The sequence below is a fragment of the Phyllopteryx taeniolatus genome, chromosome 4, assembly GCF_024500385.1.
Source record: "Phyllopteryx taeniolatus isolate TA_2022b chromosome 4, UOR_Ptae_1.2, whole genome shotgun sequence".
In the NCBI taxonomy this organism is placed as follows: Eukaryota; Metazoa; Chordata; class Actinopteri; order Syngnathiformes; family Syngnathidae; genus Phyllopteryx; species Phyllopteryx taeniolatus.
Window position 1 is genome coordinate 18289418 of NC_084505.1, and position 21836 is coordinate 18311253.

At 43.0% G+C, this 21836-nt stretch overlaps 2 protein-coding genes across 4 annotated transcripts; one reads left to right on the forward strand and one right to left on the reverse strand.

Annotated features, from left to right (window-relative positions):
* Positions 1 to 1383: 1383 nt before the first annotated feature.
* Positions 1384 to 13394, reverse strand: pus10 (pseudouridine synthase 10). 3 transcript variants are annotated; one of them, XM_061770164.1, is made up of 18 exons: positions 13221 to 13394; positions 12673 to 12800; positions 12316 to 12540; positions 11910 to 11996; positions 9639 to 9673; positions 9453 to 9567; positions 8026 to 8087; positions 7885 to 7930; positions 6466 to 6530; positions 6316 to 6401; positions 6088 to 6213; positions 5281 to 5337; positions 4658 to 4734; positions 4526 to 4581; positions 4277 to 4394; positions 2988 to 3130; positions 2678 to 2777; positions 1384 to 1683 (listed from the first exon to the last, which is right to left on the reverse strand). In XM_061770164.1, exons 2-18 carry the CDS (start codon positions 12796 to 12798, stop codon positions 1645 to 1647), a joined length of 1563 nt encoding a protein of 520 aa, XP_061626148.1. In that variant the 5' UTR covers positions 12799 to 12800; positions 13221 to 13394; the 3' UTR covers positions 1384 to 1644. The 3 variants fall into 3 exon arrangements, with proteins under 3 accessions (XP_061626148.1, XP_061626147.1, XP_061626149.1); XM_061770163.1 differs by having other exon boundaries at positions 12673 to 12803; XM_061770165.1 differs by lacking the exon at positions 5281 to 5337 and having other exon boundaries at positions 12673 to 12803.
* A 654-nt stretch (positions 13395 to 14048) lies between these two features.
* cct4 (chaperonin containing TCP1, subunit 4 (delta)) lies at positions 14049 to 21716 on the forward strand. Its single transcript, XM_061770167.1, has 13 exons — positions 14049 to 14345; positions 14760 to 14812; positions 14892 to 14981; positions 15069 to 15177; positions 16151 to 16415; positions 17190 to 17322; positions 17396 to 17535; positions 17609 to 17705; positions 18837 to 18947; positions 19014 to 19144; positions 20084 to 20318; positions 21411 to 21524; positions 21606 to 21716. The coding sequence occupies exons 1-13, from the start codon at positions 14228 to 14230 to the stop codon at positions 21618 to 21620; spliced, it is 1611 nt and encodes a 536-aa protein (XP_061626151.1). The 5' UTR covers positions 14049 to 14227; the 3' UTR covers positions 21621 to 21716.
* The last annotated feature ends 120 nt before the right edge of the window (positions 21717 to 21836 follow it).

Here is a 21836-nt window from a genome sequence, read left to right on the forward strand (position 1 = left end):
TGGCTTCATCAAGCCGTGACCTCCAACTCTCACTGGAGCGGTTCGCAGCCGAGTGTGAAGCGGGTGGGATGAGAATCAGCACCTCCAAATCTGAGACCATGATCCTCAGTCGGAAAAGGGCGGCATTCCCTCTCCATGTCGGGGATGAGGTCAAGTATCCTGGGGTCTTGTTCACGAGTGAGGGAAGAATGGAACGGGAGATCGACAGGCAGATCGGTGCAGCGTCTGCACTGATGCGGACTTTGTATCGGTCCGTTGTGATGAAGAAGGAGCTCAGACCTTTACCGGTCGATCTACGTTCCTACCCTCGCCTATGGTCACGAGCTGTGGGCCGTGACCGAAAGAACAAGATCCCGGATACAAGCGGCCGAAATGAGTTTCCTGCGCAGGGTGTCCGGGCTCTCCCTTAGAGATAGGGTGAGAAGCTCGGTCATCCGGGAGGGTCTGAGAGTAGAGATGCTGCTCCTCCGCATTGAGAGGAGCCAGCTGAGGTGGCTTGGGCATCGGTTTAGGATGCCTCCCTGGTGAGGTGTTCTGGGCACGTCCCACCGGGAGGAAACCCCGGGGACGACCCAGGACACGCTTGAGAGACTACATCTCTCGGCTTGCCTGGGAACGTCTCTGGATCCCCTCGGAAGAGCTGGAGGAAGCGGCTGGGGAGAGGGAAGTCTGGGCTTCCCTGCTATAGCTACTGCCCCCGCGACCCGACGACCTCAGATAAGCGGAAGAAAATGAATGAATGAATGAACATGACCTAGGAAAAAAGAAGCAATTTTAAAACACTTCTTTTATTACTAAAATAATAAAAACAATGTCATTGTATTTATGTCATTATATTTTCATTTTACATCATACTAACCAATTTTCTTTTCATTTGTTTTACTATATAAATTTTACATTATAAATTAACCATCTAAACTGAAAAATAAAATGTACCATACATTAAGGAAAATGGTATATTTACAATACTCAGCAACTTTATTTGTAGAGCAATAAATCAAAAATCTTACATTTCAGATTTTACTGATATTTTACAATTTTTCATTGGAATAATTACAATAATCCAATTAGTTTACAAATAAAAAAATGGTCAGTATAAGTAGTTGCTTTTATTTACAATACATTAACTAATTCAAATGTACATGTATTTTTATGTTCATTATTAAATAATGGTAAATATGTGCAGTCTGTACTGTTTCATATTTTATTCACAATAAATCAAATTAACCAATTTAATAAAATAAAAAAATGATATTCAACACATTTCCCTCCTCCTCACACAGGTTTTGACCAATGAACATTATATTTGTACATTTCAACAATTCAGTGAATTCGACACGAAATCTCTACACAAATAACACTCAATTATTATGACTCAAAAGATGGCGTGAAGCACAAATGTTTCTTAGTTTATTTTTTTAAATCTTTAATCCACACCAAAAGTTTTGACAAAAAAAAAAAAAAACTCAATCCCTGCAAAATAAACAAACCTTCTAGCACTATCATGAGTCAGAACAACCGATTTGGACTGGATCTGTTCTGTTTGGACTCTGTTGCTGTGGACTAGATCCATTTGGATTCTGTTGGTGTGGACTAGACCTATTCGGACCGGACTTGTGTGGACTGTGCCGGTGTGAGCGGAGTTCAGTCTGACAGGGCGGGAGGCCAGTCCACGTCTACGGACTGAGAGACAGAAAACAGGAAGACAACATTATTTGAACAAGCAGAAGAAGAAAAGAAAAAAAAAATCTGAATTTTAGAAAAAAAACACTTTATTCACGAAAGAAAATTAACAAAAATATTTCCCCCACCGCTCCCATTTTATAGTGGGCAAATAAATGTCTGAAAATAAATATAGCTTTTTTATTTTGAACTATGTTGTACTGTATATAACTTTCAATAGTCCAAATAAATGCTTGTCTTTTTGTTTAAGCATACTTGTTTTTATTTTCGTTTGTTATGGCCATTGTTGCCCCCAGACAAAGCATGCAAATCATCTGGAGAGGAACAAAAATCTCACGATATGTATTTTATTATTGGCTTGAAAGATGTTCATTTACTTTTTACTTAAGTACATTTATAAGTGTGTTAGTTTTGTACTTTTACTTAAGAGAGTGGCTTCAGTACTTGTACTTTTACCAGAATTGATTTTTGCACAAATATTAGCACTTTTACTTAAGTACTGAATACCAGTACTTTTGAGTGAACTTTGGTTCATTTTGTTGGGACACTGCATAAAATCTCTTCGTAACTCCACATCTCTAAAAAAGTATTCGAGTTCCCTGTGGTCTTGTAGAATATAAAAACTTCAGCGCCACCGTCGCCTTCACATTACACTTCCACAAGGGCCAAGTTAGGGCCCGAGTGCTATTTGTCTCTTCGCGTCATAAACAGCCAACTTGGCAAACCTGATTGGAAAAAATTCCGTTTTGTGTCCCTTGTATTTGGCCCCACAACTAAACATCGAACCAAAGAAAACATACCCAAAAAGGTTAAAAACCCCCATAATAAGAGTCAAGAAATGTTTTCGTCACTTGACAAAAACATGGAAAAGACGTTCATACAAATCACCGAATGGAGACTTGTTAAAAATAGCAGGATTCACAATGGACGAAAAAGTATAATTGGAATAGCGCAGGAAGAGGAAGAAGCAGAGGAATAATAATAAGAGTAGTACCTGTACGTCTAGTTCCAGTATGTCTGTGTGCGTGTCTAGCAGCTGACACAAGTTTGGTTTAGTACGCCCGAAGTCTCCATGAACAAATTCTTTGATGTAGCTAATGGGACCACTTCAGGAGAACAACATCAAAATTGGCATCAAGTACGCAGCGCAACAGTTGCGAGGCGAAGCCAGGAGGCAGCGTTGGCAGGCAAAATCAGAAAGCAGAGGCTGGCAACAGAGTTAGCGACAAAGTCGACTGGCAGAATTGGAAGGCAGGAGGTGGAGTCTGGAGACAGAGTCTTAAGGCGGACTATTGAGAGGATACGTTCCGGCCTGCGTCTTGAGGCTGAGCTGGAAGTGGTGTTGATCCAGTAAGTTTGCGCTCATGCTGTGGATAAGGCGCTGGCGCACCGCCAAAGTGCGACGGTGCAGAACCCTCAGCGGAGTCTTCTGGTCCACCCTCAGGTCCTCGAGGACAAAACACAAAACACCTTCAAACGTCAATGCAAGGTCTTTGCTGTGTTTGTAAACAATCGTCAACCTCCATCTTGACTACATTTTGCGTATCTCAACTAACATTAACCTCTTCTACGTTTTGCGTTGTAAACAAATGGTAAACTGTGACATCTGGATATGGCAACAATTGTTGTCCACATTCCACTTTTGACCACAATTGTCAACCTAGATTTCATCCATGTTGGTCAACAATCCTAAACCTTGATGTCATCCATATTTGTAAACAATCTTGAGTCAAAAAACTATTTTGTTCATGTTTGACAACAATCGCCAATCTCATCATCATCCATGTTTGTAATCAACTGTCATCTCCGTTTCACTTTTGTCCACAATTGTCAAACTGCTAACGTTGATGTCTTCCACACTTTGTTGGAAACAAATGGCAAACTGTGTCACCCGAATTTGTCAACAATTGTCGTCCGCGTTTGACTTTTGACAGAAATTGTCAACCTTGATGTCATCCATGTTTGTCAACAATCAGCAACCTTTATTTTAATGTTACGTTTGTCAAAAGTCATCAACTTCAATGTCGTCCATGTTTGTGAACAATCGTTATCCTTGATGTCTATGTTTGTAAACAATCCTGAATCAATCACGAATCTTGTTCATTTTGGGCAACAATCGTCAATCTCAACATAATCTATGTTTCATCTCAACAATCGTAAACCTTAATACCTCCATGTTTATAAATAATTGTCATCTACGTTTTGCATTTGTCCACAATCGTCAAGCCTCAACGACATCCATGTTTGTCAATAATCATCAACCTCGATGCTGTCCATGTTTCACATTTGTCAACAATCGTTCAACTTGATGGCAGCATGTTTGTTTGTAAACAACCGTCAGCCAAGTCATCATCCACTACAACAAATGGCAATCTTGATGTCTATGTTTGCAAACAATCTTGATTTAATAACCAATCCTGCTCACGTTTGGAAACAATCGTCAACATCGATGTTGTCGAAGGGTTCACGTTTGTCAACAATCGTCAACGTAATGTAAAAAAAAAAAAAACATTTGGATTTTGCCCCATTTTTATGAATGTTTGTCACCAATCATCAACTTCAATGTAGTGCACGTTTGTCAACAAAGGTCCACCTTGATGTGGTTGATGAAGGCGATGTCGTCTTTGTGGATGGACTTGTGTGTCCACACCAACGCTTGGTATGACTTGGTCTTCTCCTCCTCGCCCTCCTTCATACGACTCATGGCGTCCCTGCACGTGCGCGCGCACACACACACACACACACACACACACACGTGAACATACACTTTGACAGAAGCGTTGGGACAGCTGCAGGAAGTGAAACGTGAGTGATAAAGGAGAAGTTTGCTTGTCGTTTGTACCTGCTGACCATCTGCAGATCTCGGACTCGGATCTTGTCTGAAGATGCGTTGATGCTCTGCAACGCAACCTGGGTTAGTCAACACCATGGCAACACACACATACAAGCGCACTCACACAAAGTGCCGCAGCACCTGCTGGACGCTCTTCATGTTCTCCTCGCTCAGCTTGCTCTTGTGGGGGTTCAGCAGTTCCAACGCAAATGGTCGACCTGGAACAGGGGGAAGAAGGAGGAGGAGGAGGAAAAGGAAATTGAGGAAGAGGGGTAAAATGATGATGAAGAGGAGGGAAAGGAAATTGGGGAAGAGGAAGTAGGGGAAGAAGAAAAGGGAGAGGAAGTTGCAGAAGAGTTAGGCAATTAGGAAGTGGAGGATGAGAAAGAAAAGGGAGAGGGAGTTGAAGAAAAAGAGGAAAAGGGAGGAGCAGGAGAAGAGGAAAGGGAAGAAAAAGGATGAGGAGGAAGATAAAAGAGGGAAGAGAATGAGGATGATGAAGAAAAAGAGAAGGGTGAAGGGGAAAGGGAAGAGGAAGAAGAGGAGGAGGGAAAATTGAGGGAGATGAGGAAATGAGAAGAAAGGAGAGGGGGGAGGAAAGGAGGAAGATAAAAGGAAAAAGACAGGAGAAATAAGAAGATGATGAAGAAAAAGGAGGAAGAGGATGGGGGGGAAAGGAGGAGAAAGAGGAAGAAGAAGGAGGGTTTGTCATGGACATGAGGACCACTTGTTGTTTGTTGCCACGTCGCGTTGGTGTTGTTTACCATTTCCCAGGGTGCGAACGTCCACGTCTTCGCGGCCGGACGACGAGAAATTAAATCCTGCACAAAAAAAGCCCCCCCCCCCCCCCCAAGAACAACAAACAAAAGAAAATAAAAACAAAAAGGTTTGATTATTCAGCTTGTGCTTGTGGCAGTGAGGGCGAGGGCGACGAGTCGCCGTGTTTGTAAACAATTGTCAAAAATCCTCGTACTCAGTGTTGTCCATGTTTCATGTTTGTCTACAATCAACACCTTCGCTGTCCGTGTTTGTCAACAATCGCTAACCTTGATGTCATCCATGATTCATGCTTGTCAATAATCAAACATTTGAATGCTGTCTGTTTCACATTTGTAAACAAGTGTCACCTTCAATGTGCATCAATGTTTGTAAACCATCACCGACCTCAATGTTGTCTATGTTTCTGATTTGTCAACAATCATTACCTTCACAGTCACCCATGTTTGTCAACAATTGTCAATTTCAATAGCGTCCATGTTATAAGTTTGTATACAATTGTTAGCCTCAATGTTATCCATGTTTCACGTTTGTTAACAATAACCAACCTCACTCTAGTCAGTGTTTCATGGTTGTAAACAATCGTTGCCTCCAATGTCGTCCATGTTTGTCTACAGTCAACTTTAATGTCATCCACGCTTCACGTTTGTCAACAATTAGCAACCTTGGTCGTCCATCTTTCTCCTTTGTCGTCACATTCACCCAACTCAATCTTGTCCCTGTTTTACGATTGTTAACAATCGTCAACCATTTTCTCAACAATTACCAAGCTGGATTTTGTTAACAATGTTCACCGTGTGCTCTGAAGGCAGCAAGAACGGGCGTGGCGATGAGCTCCTCTACCGACGACTCCATCCGCCGCTCGCCATCGATGAGCCAGGGTGTCTGCGGCAGGCTGCGGCAGAACTTGTTGTAGCGCCCTGACGGCCGCCGCCACACAAAAACACACAATGTTACCCGCGCACACAAAAAAAGAAGCTCCACAGGGCACACACGACTTTCATGCGTGTACAAACACATACCCGCCACAAAGACGGACATGTGAACACACTGGACATCCTGCGGCGTGCAGCTGGTGCCTGGACGGGACGGCGGACACGGCGAGTGCCTGACACGCAAAACAACACAATTTCAACAACTTTTGGTACGCACTAATTTTAAGGTGGACTTACTTCATAAATTTGCTGTCGGGGATCTTCTCCAGAGCTTTCACCACCGCCATCCGGGTAAACACTGACTGCACACACAGTTATGAATAATTGTCAAACATGACGTCATCTTTCATGTTAGTCAACAATCACCTACTCAAAGATGCCCATGTTTTGCATTTGTCAACATACAATACAATATCGACATTTCATGTTTGTCAACAATCGTCAGGCTTGGTGTTGTCCATATTTAATGTTTGTCAACAATCAGTGTTGTCTAAGTTTGTGTTTGTCAACAATCGGCAACGTCAATGTTTTCCGCATTTCATTTTTGTCAACAATCAGCAACATCAATTTTGTCCACATTTCAGATTTGTCAACAATCGTCAGCCTTAATGTTGTGCATATTTCATGTTTGTCAACAATCTGTGTTTTCCGATTTTGTCAACATAGATGTCGCCCAAGTTTTGTTTGTCAACAATCAGCAACCCTAATGTTGTCCAAATTTTCTTTGTCAACAATCGTCAATGTTGTCTATGATTTATGTTAGCCAACCTCGATGTCCAAATTGTGTTTGTCAATCGTCAACCTTGATGTCGTTCGTCCATACATCGTGTTTGTCAACAATCGGTGTTGTCCAAGTTTGTTAATATCGGTTGCACTTGTCAGAAATCATCAACCTCAATGTTATGCATGTTTGTATGCAACGCTCAACCTTAATGTTGTCCACATTTGCGTTTGTCAACAACTGTCAACTTTGATGTCGTGCATCACCCTTGATGTCATCAGTTTGTCAAAGTCAGTGTTGCTCATCTTTTGCATTTGCAAACAATCAGCAACCTCAATGTTAAAACATCATTCCGGCAGTCAAGGCATATGTTGCTCGGCCATTTTTGGACCTCACTCAGATTTTATTCATACTAGTTTACATTTATTAAGAAAGTAGATATTCATTTAATATTCAACACAATTTTATTTACATGTGTGTGTCATTGATTTGTAGACGGAAAGCTAACAGTCTAGATGAATACACAGTAAATAGCACCTCCAAAAACTAACATTTCCTTTGTAATCAGCCAACAAAAAGACATTTTCTGCAGCAGCAGTGATGGAATATGCATGACGTGTCCCATCCAAATTACATTTGGAAGACAAAATGACATCCAATTAGACTGCAGAGGGTGAGCAAAACCTTTTGTGCTGAAGGGCTACATTGGCTTTTTTTTTTTTTTTTTTTTTTTATAAATGCACATTTATTTTTTTTCAATGCAATTAAAATGAGTATCAATTAACCGCAGATTTTTGCTATTTGCAGTCTGGCCCTGTATCTGTCCATAATGAATTCCAGAGCTATAGGTCAGATCATTTATGAAGATGACGTAAACTCAACCATCCAAAGCCGTCATGAGTCCCATTTATCATGAAATGTTGATTGAGTTTCACCTGTTTGTTCTTGGTGGGTTTGAAGCAGTCGGGGCAAGCCGATGCACTAAAAGAGAAAATGGAGTCAGTCTTCATTAAAATCTCAAAACATTGGCGTAGCACACATTAAGACGCTGCCACAGTAATGGGGTCACAACTCACAGGAAGTGGCAGTCGGCATCCGTTTCCGGGTGAGTGAAGCCCACGCTGACCTCTAGCGCACTCTGAAAACAAACACACAGAAAAAGTCCATTCATCCATTTTCTGAGCCACTTTAGTGCTGGAGCCTAACCCAGCTATCATCGAGGAGGAGGCGGGGTACACCCTGAACTGGTCGCCAGCCAATCGCAGGGCACATACAAACAAACAACCATTCGCACGCACATTCACACCTAGGGGCAATTTAGAGACTTCAATGAACCTACCACGCATGTTTTTGGGATGTGGGAGGAAACCGGAGTGCCCGGAGAAAACCCACGCAGGCACGGGGAGAACCTGCAAACTCCACAGAGGCGGGGCCGGGGATTGAACCCGGGTCCTCAGAACTGTGAGGCAGACGCTCTAACCACCGTGCCGCCTTGTTCATATCAATTGCATGCATTTTTTGATTTTTTTTTTTTTTTTTACTAATATAGTGAAATTTCTTGATCACACTTTTTTCTACATTCACAAAAACTTCAATGGTCGTTCACACAAACCAGCCAACTCATCTGACACGATTGTTAGGTCAACTGCTGTTTCTGATCCTGTCGTCATATTCTCGTTCGTCTCCCATCATTCAAACACAGTTTTTTTTAATCATCATTATTGCCATCCCATAATAAACTAAAAAGAGTTTGAAATACTCCCTCTGCTTATTTGTTTATTATTCGGATGCCTATTGAAAATGCAGCCAGACAGAAAAAGGTTTTTAGGGGACAGACAGGGGGACAGAACGGACAAGGGGAATAGGGGTGCGAACCATAGCAGAACAAAAGTCAGACAATACTTCATATTTGATTAAAATTCTACTTTTTAAAAATAGATTTTTTCAAGACTGCTTTTTTTGCTATTTTTTCAAAGACATTTTTGTTTATATATTTTTGCATTTTCTTTCTTCAATTTTTTTCCCCTCCAATATCTATCTGCTCTTTAAAAAAGAATTGTTCAAACTTTGCTAGAAAAATTATTTTTGACAAAGAAAATATTCTTCGATTTTGTTTTAAAGCAAGTCTTTTGGGGGAAAATATTTGTGTACTTTTTTTTTTTTCCTTGTGAAGAAAGTTATAGATGTGATTAGGGGCTATAGAAGTAAACTTGAAAACTTGATAAAGAAGAGATGCATACAATCTTCTTTAAACTCATGTCAAGGTACCACTGTATTTCTATTATTTCTGTGGAAGCTAAAGCTTAAAAAAACATTTGTATAAGGGGAAAAAAAAATCCAAGAAGGGGAAGAAAAAAGGAGCAAAACTCATTTGCTTTTCTACAAGTGAAGGGGAGAAAAATCTATTAGAATTGTGTTTTACTATGGAAAAAAAAAAAACAGAGATTATATTTTTAGGGCCTACATGTGCAGGTTCAACTTCACCAATCAATCCGTCCCTCACCTTGGCTACCACGGCAACGCCGGCCAGCTCGTGGGCCAGCAGGCCCTGCATGATCCACCTGAGGGCCTCCTTCACCTGGATGACGTCATCGCGGCCCAGCACGCCACACTTGGCCCTGGCGGGTCACGTGACGACTTGTCAAAATCACGTGACATCAAGTCAAACTTTTGAAAAAAACCTCTTTACCTCACTTGCTCCTTCACGTGAAGCCAACACGAGTGCTGCGGATTTAAACAGATGTCAAGGTAGCACAAACGCACAAACAGTAGCAAGAAAAAGTATGTGCACCCATCGGAGTGAGTCATCTTGACAGCACGGCCAGCAGCAAGAGTGTGGAATTTCCAGACGATCCGTGTTATGCTACATTACACGCTGGATGCGAAACGAACTTTAGACGCGCGTGCCTTTCACAAGTTTGATCGCGGGAGTCATTTATACACGCTTTATTTGCCTCATTTAATGCTCCTCCCACCTCAGTCCTCTTCGGCGGGTCATCGGCGCGCTCGCATCCGAAGACGGTGTGCTCTGAGTGGCCACATTCAGGACAAGTAACCCCGGTTGGTTCCTTTTTTTTTTGTTTGTTTTTATTTCTTTTTTTATTTCTTTTGCGCTTGCTTAAATGACTCCCCTTTCCAGCCCCACCAGCTCTCGCGGACGCAGAAAATTGATCAATCGTCGCCAAAATGTATGTGGACATTCCTACCTTTGCCCACTTCAACCAACGAAAATATCCGAACGATCGCCCCAATACTTTGGATTTTATGGATGTTAGAAGCATTTGCTATCCATATTTGGGCGTTCACTACAGAAAAGCTTACGTTGCTTAATGTCAGAAAACTGATCAGTCGTCACCAAAATGTATGGGGACATCTCTACATATGCCTACTTCAACCTCTGAAAATACCAGAACAATCGCGGCAATATTTTGGATTATATGGACGAGCGTTTTTCACTGCCGTTATATGTAATCACGTCGCGTAAATGATCCAATTCGCATCCGGTGTGAGCGCACCATCAGTGTGGCTTTTACAGATACTTGTTACTTGATCCTTTCCAGCTTGTCCAGCAATCTTTTGAAAGCTCTTTTTGCGCAAGGCCTTGTTCACAAATACTTGATACCGATACTGCAACGATACCATGGAAGAAAAACATTCAGTAAAGACAGTCAAATCACAGATAACAAACCATGGAACTTCAAATTCTTAGTATTTGTGTTAATTCAAAACAATATTGGGCAGTGGAGGATATTAAATGCAATTAGGAGACATCATTTATTATTTTCGTGCCCTCTAATACCTATATACTGTTTAGACACTGTATCGGCATACTGTTTAGTTTAATTAGTAATTCCATGTCTTCTTCTGTCTGTGAATTAACGTCATCAACTTAACCTAAAGCTCATGTAAATAGTTGAAGTAGAGATGCAGCAAGCAATCGATTAATCGACGACTAAATAATTGTTTATCAAATGTATCAACTATTTCGATAATCGATTCATCGTTGAAAGACATTTTTTAACTTAAAATTAGCCAAATCCTCAGAATTTCAGCATTTCTGCCTATTTTCTGACGGATGCTACGGACCAAACCAGTAAATTAATCCTAACAATTTGTCTGTGCATTTTCTGCACAAAACGGATGGATAGATCATCCATTTTCTACCGCTTACCCGAGGTCAGTCGCAGAGGCAGGGACGCCCAGACATCCCTCTCCCCAGTCACTTCATCCAGCTCTTCTGGGGGGATCCCGAGGCGTTCACAGGCCAGCCGAGAGACTACGTCTCTCCAGCGTGTCCTGGGTCGTTCCCGGGGTCTCCTCCCGGTGGGACGTGCCCGGAACACCTGACCAGGGAGGCGTCCGAATCAGATGCCCCAGCCACCTCATCTGGCTCCTCTGAATATGGAGGAGCAGCAGCTCTACTCTGAGATACCTCCCAGATGACCGAGCTTCTCACCCTATCTCTAAGGGAGAGCCCGGACACCCTGCGGAGGAAACTCATTTCGGCCGCTTGTATCCGGGACCTTGTTCCTTCGGTCACGACCCACAGCTCATGACCATAGGTGAGGGTAGGAACGTAGATCGACCGGTAAATTGAGAGCTTCGCCTTTTGCCTTAGCTCCTTCTTCACCACAACGGACCGATACAAAATCCGCATCACTGCAGACGCTGCACCGATCCGCCTGTCGATCTCTCGTTCCATTCTTCCCCCACTGTGTGGAAATTGAAAAGATGTTTTTTTTTTTTTTTATCTGCTACATCGATTGACTGCAAAAATAATTGACATTATGTTTTTGTGCGCTATTAGTTGAAGTAGACTGTGTTTGTCTATTGTTATGACCGAGATGAAGATCACATTTTACGACCAACTGATGCAGAAATCCATTCCAAACGGTTCACATATTTTTCCTTGCAACTGTATTTATGCATATGTTGTAGATACACGCACGCACAGACTGACCTCGCGCACACACATCTGAGCAGGGAGCGAGATGGACAGCACCAAAGTGTCCACCTCGTACTGTTGCTTCTTTACGGTGTCTGCGATCTGTGAAGACACAAAAAGCCAACCTTTCTTCATTTCAGCATTTTCTTTTTCCCTAATATTGGCTCATTAAAAGCTATTCTTTTTTTATTATACATTCGAAAGTACATTTTGGTCAATAATAAAAATAAAATGAATTACTTAGAAAAGAAACCACTTTACATACACATTTTAACTATTATATATTTGTTAAAATATATATATATATTTTTTTTTTTCCCCCCCCAGCCCTGGTTGAAAGCTACATTTTTAGCACGTGAATGAGAAGTGCCACCTCAGTGACAATTATGTGTGTGTGTGTGTGTGCGTGCGTGCGTGTCACCTGTACAGCTTGGCTGACATCACTGAGATGCTGCAGGACGCCCAAGCACACCATGCACACACTCGAATCCGGCGCCGGCTCCTCGGGTTCCAGTTTGCTTCTCTTACTCTCTGGTTCTGACACTGTCGCATTCTGGGAATTGTTGTTTCCCTCCTCCACTGTGGATTCGGAAGATTTGCGGTCCTCTGGAGTGCTGATGAACGCTTGAAGCTGCCGGAGGGTTTCCTGTTTAAGAGCAAACACGATACAGGATGGATCCATTGCTGCCACACATCAGCATCATATTGGATGTCGCAGAACTTTTACTGCAACATATGCAAGTCAACGGAGAAAACTTATGTTTATGGTGGTGTCTACCTGGCGGGTCTGCCTGTAGGCATCCGGGACTCCGATGCAACAGAACCTGAGCACGCAGCGAGCGCAGCAGCCGGACGCCAACAGCTTCTGGATGATGACCTTGTCCTTCTCCTTCAAGGGCAACATCTCTTCTTCAGACAGCAAAGAACAAAATGAGTTGATTTCATATGAGAGAAAGATTTGCCTCCGCCTACTAACGTCCACATTAAAATTAGGAGCTTATTGTAGGCCGGCAGAGTTCATATATACAGTCAATTGTATTGTCATCCAACTACATTGTTTTGTCAGCTATCTAGAAGTTGTTGTTGATGATGAAGTGATGGCGCAATTTTGTATAATAATCGCCATTAACAAGTTCACTAACATCACCGTTGTTGTGATTTTTAGGTGCCAGCTAAAGAGCGTTGGCTTGAATGACTCATTTTCCCAGGTTTCATTTGCAAAATGAATCGAGTATGATTTCACTTGCATTGTTTTTGACGTGCTAACATGCAGCTTGTGCAGCATGTGTGCGTCACACTAGCCTTATATCAGCAGCACATACTGACCGTCTACGAAAGGCTGCCAAAGTGCACGCTCAACTACGACCAGGAGAGAGAACAAATCGCACACTTCTTCGGGAAGATAATTCAATAATTGTGCGAAAGACTGTTTGAAAGTTGGCTGCTAACATGCTAAGATAATCGAAAGCTGCCTCCTTCGTTCGTCTCACGCCGAGTAGGCAAAGTTAATCGAAACAGAGCAGCTTGTTTTAATTCCGTAATACTCCAACAAAGTGTGTTTTTAGTTATTGTTCAATAAATGGGCATTTCTCATCAAATACAGACTTTCACATTATTCAGAAATGAACAGAGTTTAAAACGAAATATAACAATTTTTTTTTAGACTTATTAATTCTGTAGTAATTAAATAATAGTGATGGGACGAGTTTTTGTGTTGTATGGTTATTGGGCTGTAAGTACACACATATATATGGGCCCGTGATTTGGGTACATTTATATGACCCGTTATTGCATTATAATGATTTTATAAGTTAAAATATATTTAGCGACTAAGGGGTAGGACTAGATTATTTATTTATTTGTGTATTTATTTAACTTCCTCTTTCTCCTTTTGTCTTACTGCTTTGGTAAACGCTGCCGAACGATGGAATGTATTACTCCTTTTTTCTATTTTCTTTATCTTATTTTATATATTTGTTTTCTGTGTATATGTTAAAATAGAGCATCAAATCCAAAAGTACCATCTGTTGTTTTTTTCAAATCTTTATTTAACAATACTACAATGATCTCAAATCTATACAATGTACTGTACCGTAAGTAATGTGTAAAATATTGTGCTCGATCTGTTGTTTCGGTGCTCAGCGAGTACTGTCTGTTGACGTCATCTTTGTGCGCCCTCTTCACTGCTGGCTCTGGAAGCTTCCGAAGTGGGCTGGGTGGACATTTCAAAATCCTCCTCCATCCTAGGTCAAGACTAGCCGTTTCACCTGCGGGACACATCTGTCCTGTTCTGAAGGTTCCCTCCGACATTTTCCATCGATTATAAAGTTGCTATGCCCGAAGCGATGGCTGTACTGAAGGCTTCAAACGGAGGCAAAAACAAAGGAGGGGTGTATGTGGATCGCGACAAGCCGGCTCAAATCCGCTTCAGCAACATCTCTGCCGCGAAAGGTAATAAAAAAACAAAATCACAAAGTTCTTAGAATTGTTCATCTGGTAGGGATTGGCCAAGACAGAAGTCGTCTTCAAGCCCAGAGTCATCGCCATGGGCTGGGCCAGAGAACCTCGCATGTCCCAATGTCGTTACATTAAAGCGAAATTGTTAAAATAATAATTAATGGGAGTCTTGTAATATCTTCTCGAATGCTCGGCCGTCAATGCGTCGTTCATGACGTCATGTTGATTGGTCATGCACAACTGATCTGTTCCGAGGAATCCGCTCTGGGCTCCCAAAAAAAACATTTTTTGTTACGTTTTTAATGAATACAAGTAGCACTGACTAATTATTGTTACAGGGCTGCTAATATCTCTCATGAAGTGCAATAATTAATAATTGTGCTGATTCATCTGACGCTTGATTGACAGCCGTGGCAGACGCCATCAGAACCAGCCTGGGGCCCAAAGGCATGGACAAGATGGTCAGTGAAGGCATCACGCCAAAACGCCTCAGTGGCTCCTCTGTGTTACAACGCCACCTTCTTCTTTTTCTTATTTCAGATCCAGGATGAGAAAGGCGACGTGACCATCACCAACGACGGGGCCACCATCTTGAAGCAGATGCAGGTGCTGCACCCTGCCGCCAAGATGGTACGTTCCTTCCACAGTCCACAGGCATCATTCAGTACTTGCCAGTGTGTCTCTGTCATGGGTGATGGTGTGCGCTGTGTGTTGCAGCTGGTGGAGCTGTCCAAAGCTCAGGACATTGAGGCGGGTGATGGCACCACCTCGGTGGTCGTGATCGCCGGCGCCCTCTTGGATGCCTGCTCCAAACTGCTCCAGAAAGGTAGGAAAGGCAATATGTCACTCTTGAGTACTCACCAATACCACTAGTACTTTTGATACATAAAATTTCAATTAACACAATGTCAGATAATTGTGAACAAAGACCTGTATTTCTGATGCACAAACGTCTCAAACTGCTGCAGTGTTGCGCTAACTACTGGTGAGGAGGACTTCGTTGAAGTCAGATTTTCTGACATATCAGTGGTTGGTATCAGCAGCTTTCAGGAGTACCCAATATAGTGTTGCACCAAGGACTGATAGCAGTACCGCCCAGAGGTATTTTGACATGTACCGTATTTTCACGACCATAGGGCGCACCGTATTAAAAGGCACAGTCTCAGTGCCTTTTCATCCCACTGCTATCGGGGTATTTCAGGCAAGTTTAGTATCGAAGTCAGAATTTTGCTATTGTGACAACACTAACCCAATACCTTGACATAAGGCCCGTCCGTATTGGTAGGCGCCCATCCCGAATAGAATCCTAATAATGACCATAGTAATATTTTGGGAGAAAAGGTCGTCTTTTGTTGAAGTAAAAAAAATAAAAATAATAAATAAAGTATCGTATTTGTGTAGGAAAAGAAGTAGTTTTCGATCTTTTAAAAAGTCTTAAAATATTTTAATTGAATGCCTTCACAAAATTGAATATTTTCGTCAAAGTAAAACTTTAGTGCATTAGTAAATCAATCATTGTAATACCGTAGCCTTTCAATAAAATGTTAACACTCAATTTAAATTGTTGTTAGATTAACATATTTTGGTGTTCAACTACCACAAAAACAGTTTTAAAGAAAAATGATTTGCCAATGCTTCACGTATGCCAATGTATTTTGCATACTGTAGAGTTATGTCGTTTTAATTAATAAATCCTGCATTGCAAAATGTTGCATGCGTACAGTATTAAATGTCGAAGGCATCTTAAATGTTGGATTCATATTCTCCGACATTGGTTGTCTCGTCGTCCACCTCTGCAGGCATCCATCCCACCATCATATCGGAGTCATTCCAGAAGGCGGTGGACAAAGGCGTGGAGGTGCTGACGGCCATGAGCCGGCCGGTGGAGCTGAGCGACCGTGAGACGCTGCTCAACAGCGCCACCACGTCGCTGTGCTCCAAGGTGGTGTCGCAGTACTCCAGCCTGCTGGCGCCAATGAGCGTGGACGCCGTCATGCGCGTGATCGACCCCGCCACCGCCACCGGTGTCGACCTGCAGGACATCAAAGTCATCAAGAAGCTCGGGTGAGGAGGACGTGCATGGTATTTGTTAATAATAATATTAATGTTGTTCGTCTAGTAGCATAATTGCCTCAACGTTTACAGAAGACAAGAACAGGCGCAACAAATTCAACAAACAAGAAGAGTCCAGTTGCCTCAGTTCAACCTTTATGGATTGCAATGACCTGATTGCCTGACAATCTAAACAGACTTGAAGAAAAAAAACATTTTTTCGCCTGACTTAAGCAATTCTGCTATTAGGAAAATAATGGTAATTAGAGAGAGACTGATGTTGTTTTTAGGGCCAATACCGATTATTGGTAGTGAAAAGGAGGCTGATAACCAATATTCATTTGCAGTAGGGAAGGGAAATATTGGCGGCAAAATTTGGAATGATACAAACTCACTCCAACACTTTGTTCGCATGGCTTGAAACGTGTTTATTAAACAGCTTTACCAGATGTGCAACATGTTAAGATGTTTAATAAATGCCTAAGACCAAGGTTGCCAAACTCATTTTTGTTGCTGGCCACATTGTAGTGATGGTTTCCCTCGAAAGGCTGTTGTGACTTTGAATCCGTATGGTCGTCTCATATTACATATACACAACAAATTGATGGATGACTAATTTTGAAATCAGAAGCCAGTAAATTGGTTTATTAACAAAAAAGAGGCTTAGTAGCCCAAAAATTCTTGTAGTATCTAAACATTATTAAAAGTGAAGACAAAAAATAATAAATATTTGCTTTCGCGGGCCACATAAAATGAAGTAAGTTGATGTGCATTTGTGTGTTTCAGGGGCACCATTGATGACTGCGAGCTGGTGGAGGGGCTGGTGCTGACCCAGAAGGTGGCAAGTGCCGGCGTCAGCCGAGTGGAGAAGGCCAAGATCGGCCTGATCCAGTTCTGCTTGTCTCCGCCCAAAACTGATGTGAGTGTCCACAAACAGGCGAGAGGCATACATAGCGAAGCCATTTAAACAATGTCGTTTTTGCGTGTGACAGATGGACAACCAGATCGTGGTGTCGGACTATGCTCAGATGGACCGTGTGCTACGTGAGGAGCGCGCGTACATCCTCAACATGGTCAAGCAGATCAAGAAGGCAGGCTGCAACGTGCTGCTCATCCAGAAGTCCATCCTCAGGTAGGATGAAACACCCCTCGCACATGTAGCAGTTTACGTTGGGATACGGGTTGTGACACTAACGCTGCCCCAGGGACGCCCTGAGCGACCTGGCCCTGCACTTCCTCAACAAGATGAAGATTATGGTGGTGAAGGAGATTGAGAGGGAAGAAATTGAGTTCATCTGCAAGGTGAGTGCCTCAGAAACACTCAGTGGACATCCAAAAACCATTATAAAACTATAGCTATAGTAGGGCTCAAAGCGACGCCAAAACAAATATATATAGCCATCCATCCATCCATTTTCCGTACCGGTTATCCTCACTAGGGTTGCGGGCATGCTGGAGCCTATCCTAGCTATCTTTGGGCAAGAGGCAGGGTACACCCTGAACTGGTCGCCAGCCAATCGCTGGGTACATACAAACAAACAACCATTCGCACTCGCATTCACACCTAGGGGCAATTTAGAGACTTCAATTAACCTACCATGCGTGTTTTTGGGATGTGGGAGGAAACCGGAGTGCCCGGAGAAAACCCACGCAGGCACGGGGAGAACATGCAAACTCCCCACAGGCGGGGCCGGGGATTGAATTTAGAGTCTTTAATTAACCTAGCATGCATGTTTTTGTCCATCCTCATTTCATTTTCATCATCGTCAAGAATGTCTCTGTACATTTGACCATTCATCCTTCATTCAATCATGTGAAGTTTACCAGTACCATTTGCTGAAAAGCAGCCCCACACCATCATGTTCCCACCTCCGAACTTCACAGTTGGTATGGTGTTTTTAGGGTGATGTGCAGTGCCATTTCTCCTCCAAACGTGGATATTATGGCATCCAAACAGTTACATTTTGCTCTCATCTGACCAGACTATATTCTCCGAGGATTTAACTGGATTGTCCAAATGTTGCGTATCATGGCCCCAACCGTGCCCACTGGAACGTTTAAAATCTTAGATATGCGCCTCTAACCAATGCCATCGTTATGTTTTGTAACAATTAATTTGCGATGATAATCTTAAGATTTAAGATTGTCTGGCGTTTGACGTGCTTGGTCAGGAAGGGGCAAAATCAGCACATCAACAGGCCGATTGTCTTTCTGTGTACCGGGCCCAAGTCTTATAAGACAATATAACTAAAACTGTTAAATGCCAGATTTTTTTATCTGTATGTGTGGGGTCTGTCACAGATAAAATATATTTTAAGATTTGAAAAGTCTTTAGTGTACCACGCCTACGGGAAATGGTGTGTTTATTTCAAGGACATATTATCCAACCCGAATGTAAAGAAATTGTAATTAAAATGTGCCTTTTTTTTTTAGACAATCGGCACCAAGCCCATCGCCCACATCGACCACTTCACTCCTGAGATGCTCGGCACCGCAGAGATGGCGGAGGAGGTCAACCTGGATGGCTTGGGCAAGCTCATCAAGGTGCGTTGGTGATCACATTGGTGGGGAAAATGAGCCATGGTGCCTCATTGTTCCCGCTGTCCTCAGATCACCGGCTGCGCCAATCCCGGAAAGACGGTGAGCATCGTGGTGAGAGGCTCCAACAAGCTGGTGATCGAGGAGGCCGAGAGATCCATCCACGACGCCCTCTGCGTCATCCGATGCCTGGTCAAAAAGAGGTCGGTTGCCGCGCTCTCATTCACACATTCGTGCTGGAGCTAACTACCGAGATCTTTTGTCGACCAAAAGACCCAGAATGGAAGAGCTCAAATGCAAAACTACACAGCTCCATTCTTTGTGAATTGAATAAAATGGGTTGTTAATTCATTCATTCATCTTCCGTACTGCTTATCCTCACTAGAGTCGTGGGTGTGCTGGAGCCTATCCCAGCTGCCTCTGAGCGAGAGGCAGGGTACACCCTCAACTGGTCACCAGCCAAACACGGGGCACATATAAACAAACAACCATTCGCACTCACATTCATACCTATGGGTAATATAGAGTCTTCACTTACTTCACTACCATGCGTGTTTTCGAGATGTGCGAGGAAATGGGAGTACCCGGAGAAACCCCACGCAGGCACGGGGAGAACATGTAAACTCCACACAGGCATGGCCGGATTTGAAGCCGGTTCCTCAGAACTGTGAGGGAGATGTGCAAACCAGTTGCCCGCCTAATGCTAAAATTCCATCGACAGGGGAGCGGAAATTAGAATAGTGGTGATTGACTGTAATGCCATTGTCATTTAGCCTTTTCTGTTTGTACTATAATGATTGTCTGATATCTATTGAATCTATGTATAGAGAAAATGTAATAAAAAAGTGGTGGGGGGGGGGGAATCGTCAACTTCTATATATATTTTTTTTCTGTCCTCTTTTTCGTCAATCCTCTTCTGTCTTGTTATTCTTCCTGAACCTCCTTCAAAGGCGCCCCAGCACATTTCCATCGTGCTGGGGCGTAACAAGTGGAGGCACATTAACTTTGACGTGTTCCTATTTTCTTCTCACCTGGTTGGTTGTCAGCCTGGCGAGGAAGGGGCATTCACACATGGCAAGATGGCAGCCGTCTTGTTGTTTTGGAACATGATGAAGAGGTTGAACTTTTCTGTGTCCCTGCAGGGCGTTGATTGCGGGCGGTGGCGCGCCTGAGATCGAGCTGGCGGTGCGGCTGGCCGAGTACTCGCGCACACTGGCCGGCATGGAGGCGTACTGCGTGCGGGCGTACGCTGACGCCCTGGAAGTGATCCCGTCCACGCTGGCCGAGAACGCCGGCCTCAACCCCATCTGCACCGTCACCGAGCTACGCAACAGGCACGCCCAAGGAGATAAGATGGCTGGCATCAATGTGCGCAAGGTACGGTATTTACCACTTATCGTGAGGGATACGTTTCAGACACACCCGCCATTAAGTGAAAATCTGTGATGTAGAGAGACCAAATTTAAAAAGCATTTTTAATTTCCCCCCTCCCACACACTTTGAACAAATTTGAAGGTATTAAAACATGCTTCAAAATATATTTTTTAAAATAGCTTTTTAAAGTATTCCTGAGGACTTTTTCCTCACTCACTTGCTGTCAAGCAATGGGAAAATCAAAAGACAATGAAACATTGTGTATTTAAACACCAAAATGTTTCACCAAGCCATGGTCTAACAAACGTCTGCTAGCCTAATGCTAACATAATGCAAGAACATCATAGATGGGCACAGGCATTCACAGGCTTAATAGACGGGCTAGCGCAAATGGGCATTGATGTTATGGTAATTCTAAACCTTGAACCAAACCATATCATTTCGTCTAATCAGAGACTGCTAGCTTAATGCTAACATATAATGCAAAACGTCATCGACTGGTTAGTGGGAATTAGCGACTTTGCAGTAATTATAAACCTTCAACCAAACCATATCGTTGCGTCTAGCGTATGTCCGCTAGGATAATGCTAACATCCATCCATTTTCCATACTGCTTACCGTCACTGGGGTCGCGGGCGTGCTGGAGCTTATCCCAGCTCTGACTCTGGGAAGGAGGCGGGATACACCCTGAACTGGTCGCCAGCCAATCGCAGGGCGCATATAAACAAACAACCATTCGCATTCACACCTACGGGCAATTTAGAGTTTCCAATTAACCTCCCATGCATGCTTTTGGGATGTGGGAGAAAACGCACGGGGAGAACATACAAACTCCACACAGGCGAGGCTGGATTTGAAGCCGGTTCCTCAGAACTGTGAGGCAGATGTGCAAACCAGTTGCCCGCCTAATGCTAACATATAATGCAAAATTCCATCCACAGGGGAGCGGAAATTAGAATAGTGGTGATTGACTGTAATGCCATCGTCATTAGCCTTTTCTCCAAGTGATGTGAAAAAATATATTTTATTGCCCTATCCCTGTCCTGATGTGCGGCTCTTGTTGTCGACGCTCAGTTGTCTTTTTTTCTCCCGCAGGGTGGTATTTCCAACATCCTGGAGGAGCTGGTGGTGCAGCCGTTATTGGTGTCCATCAGCGCGCTCACCTTGGCCACCGAGACGGTCCGCAGTATCCTCAAGATCGACGATGTGGTACGACGGTGACCTGCATTTACGCAACATTTACATTCGTTCACGCTTCATTTATTTATCGCTGTGCTTTTTTGTCTGCAGGTGAACACCCGATAAGGCGCTTGCTTGGCGAGGGTCCGATGATTCGCCAGCCTGTGTTACTGATGCTCTTGATAGGTTGCATAAGTTAATAAAAGACTCTTTGCGATATTACACAGGCGACTCTTATTTCTTTGTTTGAACATCATGTTTAATCTGACAAATTACCTCAGCAAATATAATTTTTTTTCAGGCTTTAATCTTTGTCTTTAATGATCATAATCACACATTTTA